This window comes from Aspergillus costaricaensis (assembly GCF_003184835.1).
Source record: "Aspergillus costaricaensis CBS 115574 unplaced genomic scaffold BO79scaffold_15, whole genome shotgun sequence".
NCBI classification, from domain to species: domain Eukaryota; kingdom Fungi; phylum Ascomycota; class Eurotiomycetes; order Eurotiales; family Aspergillaceae; genus Aspergillus; species Aspergillus costaricensis.
In genome coordinates this window covers 128,855-141,779 of record NW_020291815.1, presented here as the reverse complement: position 1 = coordinate 141,779, position 12,925 = coordinate 128,855, and the positions used below count along the sequence as shown (strand labels likewise).

Sequence of the window (12,925 nt, the reverse complement as noted above, 5' to 3'; positions counted from 1 at the left end):
CGAGCAACAATGATAAATTGTTAAAGTCCGGCCACCATGCCTGACGACAAAGGCCCACAGATCACTGCCGTGTCCTGGAGCTTTGGAAGCGTGGCGATCATAGTCGTCGCCATTCGACTGCACACCCGGCTAATACTGACTCGCAAAGCAGGCTGGGACGACTTCTTTATTGTTCTTTCCCTGGTAAGTTAACCCTGCAAGATCCTACCGCAAAAAATAGCGGCTAACCCAGGCGCCGCATGGATGCAGTTGAGCGCTGTTGTATGTTCAGGGTTAGCGCAAACTGGCGTGCATTATGGGCTGGGGAAACACATGGCCGACATTTCCAATGGGGAATGGAAAATCGAGGCTTTCAAATATACCGTCATCGCACCCAACTTCTCCATGGTCAGCACCACAACAGGCAAGCTATCGGTGGCCGTCTTCCTGCTGCGCTTAATGGGCCAGACAGCGTCCCCGGCAAAACGATGGTTCCTGTATATCTTCAGTGTAATATCCATTGCTTGGAATGTGCTGGCCATCATTGCCATCATGGGGTACTGCCGGCCTGCAGAGAAGATCTGGCGGCCAGAGGTTCCCGGCTCCTGCTTTAGCTTGAAGTTTCAGCTGATTGCTGGGATATCGCAAGCCTGTGAGTGCCAACACTGCCTGGTAGCTATGCGTCGAGACAATAACATCATACAGCATTCAACGCTTTCGCCGACCTTACCTTGGCCTTGTTTCCAGTCATCATTTTCTGGTCCGTCCAGCTGCCCTGGAAAATGAAGCTAGGGGTTATAGCTGTCATGGGCGCGGGAATCTTGTAAGTACCTCCAACCCAACCAAATAAACTCAACTGATCCCAGAAGGGCGGCGGCAGCAACCTTGGTCAAGGCCATTCTTCTAAAAAGTCTTCCGGTCCATTCAGACATAACCTGTAAGCACTGATGTTCCGCGCAGGCCCAGACACTCGAAGACGAAGCTTAACACGTTAAACTCCAGGGTCATGGGCCGATATTACAACATGGTACTCGTACGCCACTCACCCCTCCATGGTTCATGTTTACTAAACCACAACAAACCAAGCTAACACCATGTTTTCCGAACCACTAGAATTGAGGTAAGCAGGAACCTTCCTCTCGGCACAGCCAAGCTATCTATATACTTTTATCATGCGCTAAGTGGCGCCCATGCAATCCATCAACAGATGTACGTTATCATAATCTGCGCCACTCTCCCCACGCTACGGCAATCATACAACTTTGCCTTGCATCGAACACGCTACGCAGGTTCATACTACAAACGCTCCCACTCCGAAGCAGCAGCAGCAGCAAGACACAAGCCAATTCCTCTCGCTCGTCGTCAACCCGATCAGTCACTTTTCGATACATTCGCTGACGAAACCGGTTTGGTGAATGTAGCTTCCAACGAAGATTGTTTTGTCTCCCCCGGAAGATGTTCGGACCATACAATCATTACAAAGACGACCGAGATTGAGGTCCACGAGGAAAATAAGTCCAGACTGGATATCGAGAATCCTCATTTCCCGCGTGCGAATCCGTTTAGGAGCGGTCATCAGTAGCATAGGACGGAGAGGTGATCCGGATGACGGTTTGTATGTTAGCTAGGTCAATGAGATCGAGGTTTCGCATGTACGATAGCAGTAGTGATCAAACTATTGCTCCTTCTTAACGTGTTCTAGGAATAAAATTCTAACGAGAGACAAGGATATGAAAAGAGGATCTCAAAGCGACCGAAAGTGTTAAAGATAATCAAATATTGATCACCATCCCAGCGGCCAACCCAATCTGATCAACGAAAAAGTTCTACTCATTCTGATCTACTCACTTTGATCTACGTCAAAGTCAGCCGACATCAGCCATTTGTCTTCTATGTTCACTCCTCCCAACACAGTCAGCCTAGCTTCACAATCATTACCACATACTTCACAGCAAACTACAAAGGCAAACCCTCCTACTTGATTTCCCGGGCTCATGGCATGTCCCCCTACCGCAACCTGCCCAATCATATCGACATCACTCGTTACCAAGCCCACCTTCAAGTCGAAGGGAAAACGTGAAAGTGTCAGCGAAAGCGAAAGCGAACGCAACGGCCAAAATGTCGGTACAGCCACCGACGCGAACGTCGAGCCGCAAGAGATGAGAAACGAGAAAGAGCTTCCTCAGGAGTACGGTCATATTCAATCACCAGTTATAACCACGGCGAGCGGAGCATATGTGCCGATGAGTGGCTACTTGATGCCGGGCAACTTGCTCGGGGATCAGAATGGGCTAAGGGCGCCAGAAATAATTGCGGAAGGGCCAGCGGTACCGGCTGGGAAATTAGAAGGAGATGATGCCAGGCCCGTATCGTCGGCCATGGATACTTCGACAGTGAAATTGAGTCAGGTGCCTGGGAATAGACGGAAGATTGGCTGGGCATTGTCGCTTCCTGTTAGGACGGCCGCACATACTGCTGAACATGGTCTCCTTACGGAAAGGTCTTCTGGGGTTAGTGTGTCTTTCGGGGCTAAGGAGGATTCCGCTTTTGAGGGATCGTTCGAAGATCATGCAGGTGGCAGCCATGCTGTGAGTGATGGTAATCATGAAGATGGAGAACCTTTGGAAGATGATGGCATGGTTGATCAATATGGGGAGTCCGAATGTCCCAGGTTTAGTCAGGTTGACTATTTCACCCAACACAAAAGCTTACAAATCCGGACAGATGGGCTTCCCAGGAGACCACGGTATTGTGCGGCTACTGTTGGAATTCCGTGTCGTGATACCGTATGGGCCTTTATGGATAGGGGTGATTCCGAGTTTGGATTGCCAACGGCAGCAGACTTACCCTGGGAGATCCGAACACTCCATAAAAAAGAAGAGCTGAACACAATAGCGGCCTATCTTGCTAGCATGCGACGAAACCTGAAAGACCTGGACGTCAACTTTACCTTTCACTATCGCCCGGTGTCTTTCATCGACAAGGCAGATCGTGATAAGAAAATTGGGGGATACACCTCCTCCGACAAGCATAATGCACACACTGTCGCAGACCTGTATATGCATACAAAGGACGATAAGAGTTGGGGCACGCTCTGTGTTACGAGAGAGCACCATGTCCAAGGACTAGCCTGGCATTATTGGGCAGTTGCTGCTATCTCGCCACCCAAGTCGCCGTTCCAGTCAGTAGATGAGAGAGGGGTATATCTTCTCATGTATGATTCAAGGCCGCTCAAGGAACCGACCAAAAAGCGCGATCGGGAATTTTGGAGGAACTATATGCGCCGTGATCAGTACAAACTACTAGTGGAGATAGGGAAGACTTTCAAGATCCTTGATCTCGCAATCAATCGGAAACAGCTCTCGGTCGAGGGTGAAGACGATCCCCTGCGTCTGACCCTGTGGTGGCTTTGGAACATTGCTCGATACAGCGGGGGCTTTTATGAGAGAGACGGCGAGCTGGAAGACCCACGCTGGAGGCTGACAGATGCCAGATGGCTCCATTTCGATCAGGATTGGTCGAGCAATGTGCGAACAACACTGCGGTGGAAGAATGTCAAAGAATGGTTCTCAGAGCAACGACTGGATGAGCACATTATCCACGAACAGCAAGTCCAAGGACACACGATAACTGCATAGGAGCAATAGACCCGTTAATGCGAAATAGCAAGAATGCAATTGGACTTTTCTGTTACTCTGCAAATCTCGCATTGAGCATCAGCAAAGTGGTGATGTAGGCGGCTCAGTTTAACGAGCCTCGTGACCCAGAAGGCCGTCAATACGAAAGACAGAGATGGAGTGAATCTACAGTGTCAGGCACTTACGGCCGAGATATTCTAGTTCCGGACCCGGCCGTCTGGTTACGCCAGGTGTAAAAGCGGAGCCGAGATGAAGCGGACTCATTTGAGTCGTCCCTGGGGTACCGGGGGATATACTGGAAGAGGAACAGGATGACCTACAACGGATCAAAGATCGAAGTAAAAGACCAATCATGATACTTCTCATCGGCGGCAGTCCCCGATATGGCCGAGTCAATCTGGCCTCCGGTCTTTCAACTTCAGCGGAAGATGCCCGGGGGTTCGTTTTTGACTTTCGGAGTGCGGCAAATCGTTGATTGGGGTAGTCGCCACTGCCGCGGACTCGTTGACATCACTGCAAATTCGGCCGAAGAGGGTTCCTGCGTTCCTACAGCGGGCCGATTAAATAGATTTACCCGGCCATGATTGTTAGGAGACGCCGCGAGAATGAAGAAGAAAGTATATAGTCCTGTATACAGGACGTTAAGCCCCGTTACATTTCTTGAATAAAACCCATACCAACCCAGATGAATGTGTCGATGCAAGCACAGCTTTCTGCATCCTATCAGCCTCCATGACGCCACTCAATCATTGGGGCATCACCCTCGTTGTTGTCCCCATTGTGGCATGTGTTGTGACAACCCTCTTCTTCATTCTCCGGTTGTATTCTCGGCGACTTGTCCGTCAGAAATTTGACCTCGGTGATATGTTGATGGGCATAGGGCTTGTCTTCTCATACGGGCTAACCCTCTGTACTGTGATATGTTAGTTACATCATAGCCCCAGTTCCATTGTAAATTAGCTTACATGTAATCTAGCGGCATTCAACGGCGTTGGTCACGATTTCTGGTCCCTCTCCAGGCCTACCAGAGGAACAGTCACTTTGGTGAGTACACCCACCTCCCGCTTTAGGGCCAACTTCTAATCAAATGGGCTAGCTCTTCTGGTGCTCAACGAAGTTCTGGGTATTAGGCCACGTCTTCGTGAAGATTTCCTACCTCGTTCTGCTCCGCAAGCTTTTCGGAGCCATCACATATTGGCGGAAGCTTACCACCGCATTGATCGTGTTCACGCTTGCCTGGGGCATTGCTTCCCTGCTTGTCAGCATCTTCCAATGCTGGCCTGTGCGTTATTTCTGGATCAAACATATTGATGGCAGCTGCATGCGTGGGCGAAATACATTTTACATCATAGCTGGGTCAATTGCGCTGGCTGAGAACTTCGTATTGATCTTGGTGCCCTTGATTGTGGTTTGGGGAATGAAACTGACGCCCCGAAAGAAGGTGGAATTAAGTCTTCTTTTTGGATTTGGTGGATTGTATGTTTCCTGCTACGCAAATTGTTAAACTGGTTGACTGTAATACTGACAATGACAAAAGGGTCTGTGCCGTCGGGTTTCTGCGTATGATCACGTTCAAGAGATACGTGACGGCGGATGCTACCAGTATGCCAACCCATCTACCCTGTTGGTCAAACGATGAAAATTACTAATGCCTCCCAGCAAACGGATACCTCCAGTCCATATGGTCCATTGTCGAACTTGATTTGGGAATCATATGTGCTTCGGTGATCTTGATGCGCCCGATATTCCACCGCGTCACAAAGACATTCAAGATAAAATGTTGCGCCATGCGTGGCCAAACATCCGATTCCAGCGTGTCTTCAAAACGCGCGCAGATGATGAGGTCATTGTCATGGCCGAGGCCGTTGTTCTTTGCAGGAACGGGATCAGTGGATGAGTGGTCGCAAGTGCGAGCTTCAGCATACAGTACGCGTGTGCGTGGTAGTGTGGATGAAACTCCCAGCTCAGCTGGGGTCCGGGACATAATGGTTGAGGTGTCGATTGATAGCAAGATGAGAGCGAAAGAGGAGATGGTGTAGCACATGACTTACACCGTGTCAGCTGATCCCTGGCAGACTCCATGCAGTCATTACCTTCTCTGTCAATAGTAATCTAGTATACTTAGTACTTTATCATTCTACTATATTTTCTATAGGGATTCAAATGGGCAGGAGTCCGCCCTACACCCTGCCCAAGATGAGACTGGCTTCACGAAGCGAAAGACTGATTGGTATATACTAGTATGACTGACAGTACTGAGGAAAGGTATCCGGTTGATCGAGAAGTTGTGCTACCACTCCTCATTCAACCCCGCGGTTACGTGCATTTTCTTCCGTGGACAACCACCACATCAGCTCCACACCATCTGAGGTTATTCAGCACATGTCATTTGTGTTCCTTGATCGCTGACGTATTATGTCTTTTCCATCTAGGAATACGCTGAATACGATATCTACCCTTCCAAGATGCTGCATCTCATAGGCCACCGCGGTTTCAACCAGCGTATTGCGGATAGACAAGATGCTCGTATGATTTCGGATTCATCTCTCCGGCAAGGGTTATCAGACCTGCTGCACATAATCCCCATTTGTTCCACCCTGACTGGCTCACCCATTCGAGTGATCGGCCCTAGGGATCGGCTACCCCGCGCTCCCCATCCTCGGTCCGCGTTCCGTTCAAGATAGTGGCATATGAACTCGTTACGACGGGTGCAACTATAGAGGATGTATACCACAGGCATTGAGCTGCTGACCATAGGAAAGAATGTATGGGACAATGATGATACACAGGGATGTGATTTCTGTCTTCGTGCGGTTGTAGTATATAATGGGCACCACAGACCGACGGACCTTCCTAATGGAGCATCTCAACTTCATCATAGATCTATTCAACCATCCCAGGACTTTGAATCCATCATCATCATCATCATCATCATGCCCCTTACAACCGCCTTTTCCCTTACCACTCTCACATCTTCAATCCATCAACTACCAGTCTCGCTTCCCATCACCCTCACCCTCACACTCGCCTTCCTCGCCTACCTTCTCCTCGTCTCTACTCTTCGCTTTCAGCGCGTTCGCGATCTCTACCGCGACTACCCACAGTATGCAAACCGTGCATCTATGTCTCAAATGACCGTCCATGATGCATGGGCCATACAAAAGAACATAATGCAACTCGAGTTCCCTACAACTGCAGTGAAAGCCCTTCAGTTTGCACTCTTTCGGGTAACTGTTCCTCCTTACCTCCCCTCGTCATGGAATCCTACTGATAACATGTGATCTCCTATCCAGACATACGGCATCCCGACCATCTCTTCCCTCCTTCTGCATACTTCCCAGCTTTCAGACCCTGCCACCTCCTTCAAGCGCTATGCAGATACGGGTGCCCTTATCGGTCAGTTCGTGACATGCCCTCCTACTTCCTCTCGTGCGCGCACTGCCATTGCCCGAACCAAATTCCTACACTCCGGATACCGTGCCAGCGGTAGAATCCTCGAGCCTGACATGCTCTATACCCTGAGCCTATTCGCCACAGAGCCCATCCGCTTTGTGGAACGGTTCGAGTGGAGGACAATGACGGAGTTGGAACAGTGTGCCATCGGAACGTACTGGAAGAGCCTGGGAGATGCGTTGGATATCAGCTATCATGCGCTACCGTCGGGAAAAAGCGGGTTCAAAGATGGCCTGCATTTCTTGGAAGAGCTCCGGCAGTGGAGTGACCATTATGAAGAAGACAACATGAGACCCGACCACCGGAACAGACTGGTAGCGAACAAGACGATGGATGTCATTGTTTACGGATTTCCCGAGTGGGTGAGAGGCGTCGCTGTCGGTTTTGCCACTTGTGTGATGGACAATAGATTGCGGGAAGCAATGATGTGAGCTTTTCTTGCATAACACATTCTTTAAGATGGCTTATGCCGAGAACCATGTGCTGATAAATCAGGTACGAGGCGCCACCCATGCGGTATCGGAGGATTTTTGCGGGGCTAGTAGCCCTACGGAAGTATTTCCTGCGATACCTTGGGCTTCCTCGGCCGATGCTTCTCCGAGAAGAAGTTTTCAGCGATACTCCTAATGAAGAGGGTCGGTATTATGTTCGAGTTTGGAAAGGAATGCCATACTACGTGCAACCCACCGTCTGGAACCGCTGGGGTCCAGCGGCGTGGTTGACGTGGGCCCTAGGCCTTCCACTTCCCGGCGATGATGGCGAAACTTACTACCCCGGGGGCTTTGATGTAGCCAATTTGGGACCGAGGTACTTCGAAGGAAAGGGACGAAAGTCCGTGGGTGAGTTTGTAGAAGTATTGGAAAAGGAACACAGGGGACAGTGTCCCTTTGGCAGTAACAAGTAACCAGCCAGAGTTATATTTTCGTGGCCAGTTCTAGAATGAACACGGCCTAAGATGACTTTGCTAGAACGAATATTATCTGGATCGAATACACTGCCTATCTTGCGCAAGCAAATCATTGTGTCGTCAGCGTGGGTCTAACCGTTGCGAACCATGGTTCTCCCAGAGTGTCAGGATATCGGCGAGCCTTGACATCAGAAACCTTCCCGCCACACCCGTGAAGTCCAGAACGCCGTGGGCGTCGCTTTATATACCGGTTGGCTGTCCTCGTGGCTGTCTCGATTAAGCAGTAACAACCATTGTCCGTCATGTCTTCCATTTCGGCACCGCCAACTCCTCCGCCTGAGCGCCGGTCGCCAGAGGGGATGGATGCGTGGATTCTAGGGGCCGGCATTTCTTCTCTGACTGCAGCTGTACACCTCATCCAGGAAGCGCATGTGCCTCCATCTCGTGTTCACATCCTTGAAACCCTCAGTCAAGCTGGCGGCGGGACTATCAGTACGGGCGACCCGATCAATGGATATGATTGCCGGGCAGGAGGGATGCCTCCATTCAACGACGCCTGTATGGAAGAACTTCTCTCCTTGGTTCCCTCTAGGACAAAGTCAAACCAGACCGTCCTTGAAAACCTTGACGAGTTCTGGGCTACCGAAGCCATTAAAGATCGTCCTCATACTCGCTTCCTCACCCGTCATAAACATAGTCTTGATCGCATTGACGCCAAACGAGCGAGTTTGGGACTGCGCGACCGCGTGGACCTCTTCATGCTGGTTTCAAAATCGGACAAGTCCCTGGGCCGCTCGCGCATCTGCGACCATTTCAGCAATAGCTTCTTCAAAAGCTGCTACTGGATGCTACTTTCCACGACGTGAGTTGTACCTCTGTATCATCTATTTGCCATGCCTAACAACCTCCTAGCTTTGGCATAAAGCCTGTCCATAGTGCAGCCGAGTTCCGGCGCTATCTTCAACACTACATGCACAGCATTCACGAGATCCACCTTCGCCGGAAGCTAGATGGTGGCCGTTTCAATCGGCACGAGTCTATCGTCGCACCGGTCGCTCAGTTCCTGCGGTCCCGGGGCGTAGACTTCCGCTTTCACACGACAGTCACTGATATCATCACTACCCCTTCAAGCAGCGATCCACACCGGGTATCAGCCATCAAAGCCATACATGAAGATGAGCCCGAGCAGACGATAAACCTGGGGCCGCGGGACATCGTGCTGGTGTCACTAGGCTCGGTTATGTCCGGCTCCACAACGGGCACCAATACGTCCCCACCATCCCTGGAACTAATGGAGATCGAGAAAGACTTGGACGAGAACTGGCTTTTGTGGCTGGAGCTATCCACTAAGAACCCTATCTTCGGGAATGCATACAACTTCTGCACCCGCATGGGAGAGTCCCGCCTGGAATCCTTCACCGTCACCTTTTCCTCCCCCGAGTTCTTCAACCGTTTTACCGCCCTCACCGGTGATAAAGTAGGATGCGGCACTTTCGTCACCCTCAAAGACACTCCCTGGCTCCTGAACCTCAATCTCCCCCAGCAGCCTCTATTCCCCGATCAACCTGCGCACGTGCAGGTGCTCTGGGGCTACGCAATGTACCCCGAGCGGGAGGGCGACTACGTCAAGAAACCCATGCTCGAATGCTCGGGACAAGAAATCATGGAAGAGATATTAAAACAACTGAATTTTCCTGTGCAGGGGATCCTAGACCACTCGATTACCCTACCCTGCGTGGTTCCACGAGCAGCGGCAACACTGTTGCCCCGCTTGCGCGGCGATCGACCACAAGTGATACCCCCGGGGATTGACAATCTCGGACTCATTGGCCAATTCGTGGACATCCCGGGAGAGGTGGCCGTGACGATGGATTACAGTGTGCGGTCAGCACAGACGGCAGTTCGCCAGCTAATGGGGCTGGAAACGCACAAGACAGTATCCAAGCGAAGTTCCGCGATCAATCTGCGGGCTTTGTAGATTGTCTACTAACTGACGTACTTCTCGCTGGTTCTTGTTTCAACACCTCGCAAATGAGCCTGGGTTTATGATTCATGCATTGTTTATACCATTTTGTCATGCGCTGAAACTACTACAGCTCTACGTTCAGTCAGTTTACCAGAACTCCCTCCGTTGGATTCAACAGTCTCTTCGCGGGGATATATCAGGGCGCCTAAACCATCTTCTGATGCAGCTCTGAACCAGACAAAAAGCACTATTACCTTTTCTGTACAGCATGTTTGGAAGTTAGCCTGTTCTTTGTTTATAATGTGTTAAATTAGCCTTTATTATCAATCAATTTGGATTGTGCGTTTCGAATCTTTCACGCCATTATTCAGGACGGGGGATTCAGTAACGGGTAGGAGTAGTTGTTCCGGGATTCTAGGATAGTGTCGCCACCCTGCGTAGACATGCTTCCCTTCTTGAATAAGTGATAAACGACAAGTAGGTTTGGTCCCACGGGTTATAGAAGGCACGTGCCCAGAGATTGATCAATTTCTTATTGTTGTTTCTTGTCATATCGGAATGGTAGAATAAGCAACTTTAGATATGATGGTAGGATGCAACCAGTCTGGCTCATTCTCCGGGGGAGTTATGTTTCAATATCTATTTGGTAAGGGTAGTAAAATCTATGCAAGGTGTCTTCCAGACTCCCAATACGAAAGCTGAATAGACATAAATACCAAGATAAACCGATACCAATAATGATGTTGGGGGCAATATAATGCCAATCCGTGATAAAAAAAGAGTGGTGAGTATACCGATAAAAGTCGTATCTATCGTGCCAATAACGAACCCAGAATATATGCTCCAATACCGCTGCAAGTATAACTCCAATGAAAGAGACGGACAATGTTCGCCGATCAAAAGATATGCTCATATATCAGTCGAGGTCGGATCCATTCCCATAAATACTTTATACAATCGTCTGCTCACGGCCGGACCGATGCGTGAGTCGGTAAGAGCGCCGTTTTTGTTTGCTGATTTCTGAAGGTATAACCGTCAGTATGTACTTGGAGAGGTAATCGAATAAGGTGGGAACAGAATTATCATACTTTGACATCTTCCAGCAGTCCCGGTCCGTGTTTCCTCATTGCGTTCACCAAATCCATCGCACTTGGGTATTGTGTTGCAATACCATATGCCATTGACGCCGTGACTCGGTTCACCTCCTGGAGCATTTTGACGAAGGCGTCGGACCGGTTCTCGCCGGGCTTGACTTGTCCCACGTCCATACAGAATGCGGAGTCATTCAGGTCCATCCGCTCACGACGATAAGGTACAGTGGAAATATACTCGGTGAAATTCTTGATCCATTCTGCGGATTCTGCGGGGGAACTCGTGTGGTGTATTAGACACGAGTGAGTCACCTGTAGATCGAGCAGAGCGTCTTCAACCGTGTCGCTGTCTATAGGTGTGATAGTTTCGGGTTGCTGTTGTTTCCTCCGACCTGATGGACGAGCAGAAGTGTCTTCAAATTGTCGTCGTACAGCGGCTTGGTAGGCCCTGTTCTGCGCATTGTTATTCTTCCGCATCAGACTCGTTAGACCTTCAATCAGATAGATCGGCCGAGACTTTGGGTAGGCAGATTTCAGGCGTCGAACGTGATCGCTGACAGTGTTTCTTGGCTCGGTGGTTGAAGGAGCCACGATCATATCGATCAAGTCCTGGGCCGCTATTAAGCACAACACATGCTCCTCTTCCTCACGGATGTGAAGTGCACACGGTTCCCAGTGTCCCAGGGAGTCATTGTATGTAGCTCGGACCTTGCGACGCCACTTGACGATATTTGGAATGGCACTGGGAAAGAACGTGAGATCAACTTTGAGAAGACGCATGAGCTCTGATGTTTGGTTGCCGAGACTTGTGTCGGTAAAAGTAGAGGCCAGGTCAATGAGCATCTCATGCGTAGAATCCTTCTTGTCCACCTTGAGCTTGTTGACCTCAGCAATGTCTGCTGCTAGTTGCTTTTCGCGGGCTTTATCCTCCTTGGCTTTCTGCTTGCGCTCCTTTTCGAGTTGTTTATCTCGTTCTCGTTGCGCCTTGGCCGCCTCCCGCTCTCTGGCTTTGGCCTCCTTCTCTTCGCTTGTAACCTTGGTGGTTTTGCGCTGGGGCTTCCGCGGTGGCGGCATCTCTTTGACCTCTATGTCATCGCTCTGGTCGTACTGCTTGCGGCCTCTCGTCGATCGGCGCACCGAATCGTCATTGCTGCCGTGAGAACGGTCTTCCAGAGTTGCTAGTAGGTTCGCTGTCCGGCTTGAAAATGCATTTGCTTCCACTCGCTGAGCTACATCAAGTAAATCGTCGACGTCTGGGAAATCAAGTTGGTCGCTGGACACCTGGATCTCCTCCCTCCGTAGTCGATTCTGATTGCGCGTGCCGTTGGGAATGTTATCATCTTCATCGTCGATCGAGATAGGGTTGATATCACGCGATGATATGGCTGGTCTGACTGGTAGATTATGTCTGGTTTCAGGCGCCGACGAGGTAAAGACGATCGGGTCGGATTCTCCATTCCAGGCCGGAGGTTTCGCAGGGGCGTGACCGTCCGAGGATAAGATTATGTCGTCATCGGAGAAGAGGAAGAGCGAGTTCTTTACTGGCGGCAGCGGGACTTCTTTAGCGGGTGTAATCTCATGGCTCAAGCGTCGTCGTTTGGCGGGCTGCTCAATGGGGTTATCGTAGGTAAATGCGGAGAGATCGATTTCGTCGGAAAAGATGGAGTCCGAGGCGGGCACGACAGGCGGGTGCGAATGAGCCCGGCGGATGGACAGCTGCTCGCGTCTATCTATCGGGGGCGGAGGGGTGGAGGAGAGGAGGTCGATGACCTCTGGCATCTTGCCCAAAACACCAAAAAGCCCAACTTTGTGAAGGCAATGGCGGGGATGAAGAACAACTGCCAAGTTGGAGATAACGGCACGTGTCGCGGGGATCACGTCGGTGGCGCGG

At 50.4% G+C, this 12,925-nt stretch overlaps 5 protein-coding genes across 5 annotated transcripts; 4 read left to right on the top strand and 1 right to left on the bottom strand.

Moving 5' to 3' along the window:
- Positions 1-36: 36 nt before the first annotated feature.
- Positions 37-1,561, top strand: BO79DRAFT_194427 (uncharacterized protein; the record flags this gene model as incomplete). Its single annotated transcript, XM_025681048.1, has 5 exons — positions 37-183; positions 250-631; positions 685-802; positions 982-1,006; positions 1,133-1,561. The coding sequence occupies 5 exons, from the start codon at positions 37-39 to the stop codon at positions 1,559-1,561; spliced, it is 1,101 nt and encodes a 366-aa protein (XP_025539619.1).
- Positions 1,562-1,908: 347 nt separating this feature from the next.
- Positions 1,909-3,617, top strand: BO79DRAFT_287355 (uncharacterized protein; the record flags this gene model as incomplete). Its single annotated transcript, XM_025688574.1, has 1 exon — positions 1,909-3,617. The coding sequence occupies exon 1, from the start codon at positions 1,974-1,976 to the stop codon at positions 3,615-3,617; it is 1,644 nt and encodes a 547-aa protein (XP_025539618.1). The 5' UTR covers positions 1,909-1,973.
- Positions 3,618-4,256: 639 nt separating this feature from the next.
- BO79DRAFT_172683 (uncharacterized protein) lies at positions 4,257-5,657 on the top strand (the record flags this gene model as incomplete). Its single annotated transcript, XM_025679637.1, has 5 exons — positions 4,257-4,539; positions 4,594-4,661; positions 4,714-5,093; positions 5,155-5,219; positions 5,277-5,657. The coding sequence occupies exons 1-5, from the start codon at positions 4,350-4,352 to the stop codon at positions 5,654-5,656; spliced, it is 1,083 nt and encodes a 360-aa protein (XP_025539617.1). The 5' UTR covers positions 4,257-4,349.
- An 842-nt stretch (positions 5,658-6,499) lies between these two features.
- BO79DRAFT_237525 (oleate hydratase) lies at positions 6,500-10,180 on the top strand. The gene is made up of 5 exons (XM_025684714.1): positions 6,500-6,844; positions 6,911-7,497; positions 7,566-7,905; positions 8,400-8,839; positions 8,890-10,180. The coding sequence occupies exons 1-5, from the start codon at positions 6,551-6,553 to the stop codon at positions 9,953-9,955; spliced, it is 2,727 nt and encodes a 908-aa protein (XP_025539616.1). The 5' UTR covers positions 6,500-6,550; the 3' UTR covers positions 9,956-10,180.
- A 510-nt stretch (positions 10,181-10,690) lies between these two features.
- Positions 10,691-12,813, bottom strand: BO79DRAFT_172676 (uncharacterized protein; the record flags this gene model as incomplete). Its single annotated transcript, XM_025679636.1, has 2 exons — positions 10,691-10,963; positions 11,032-12,813. The coding sequence occupies 2 exons, from the start codon at positions 12,811-12,813 to the stop codon at positions 10,853-10,855; spliced, it is 1,893 nt and encodes a 630-aa protein (XP_025539615.1). The 3' UTR covers positions 10,691-10,852.
- Positions 12,814-12,925: the final 112 nt, after the last annotated feature.

Bases quoted from the DNA above. Each gene is read 5' to 3' on its own strand.
- BO79DRAFT_237525 (XM_025684714.1), top strand. From the start codon at position 6,551: ATGCCCCTTACAACCGCCTTTTCCCTTACCACTCTCACATCTTCAATC. The intron at 7,498-7,565 runs GTGAGCTTTTCT...CTGATAAATCAG, and splicing joins AGATTGCGGGAAGCAATGAT to GTACGAGGCGCCACCCATGC. The intron at 8,840-8,889 runs GTGAGTTGTACC...ACAACCTCCTAG, and splicing joins TGGATGCTACTTTCCACGAC to CTTTGGCATAAAGCCTGTCC.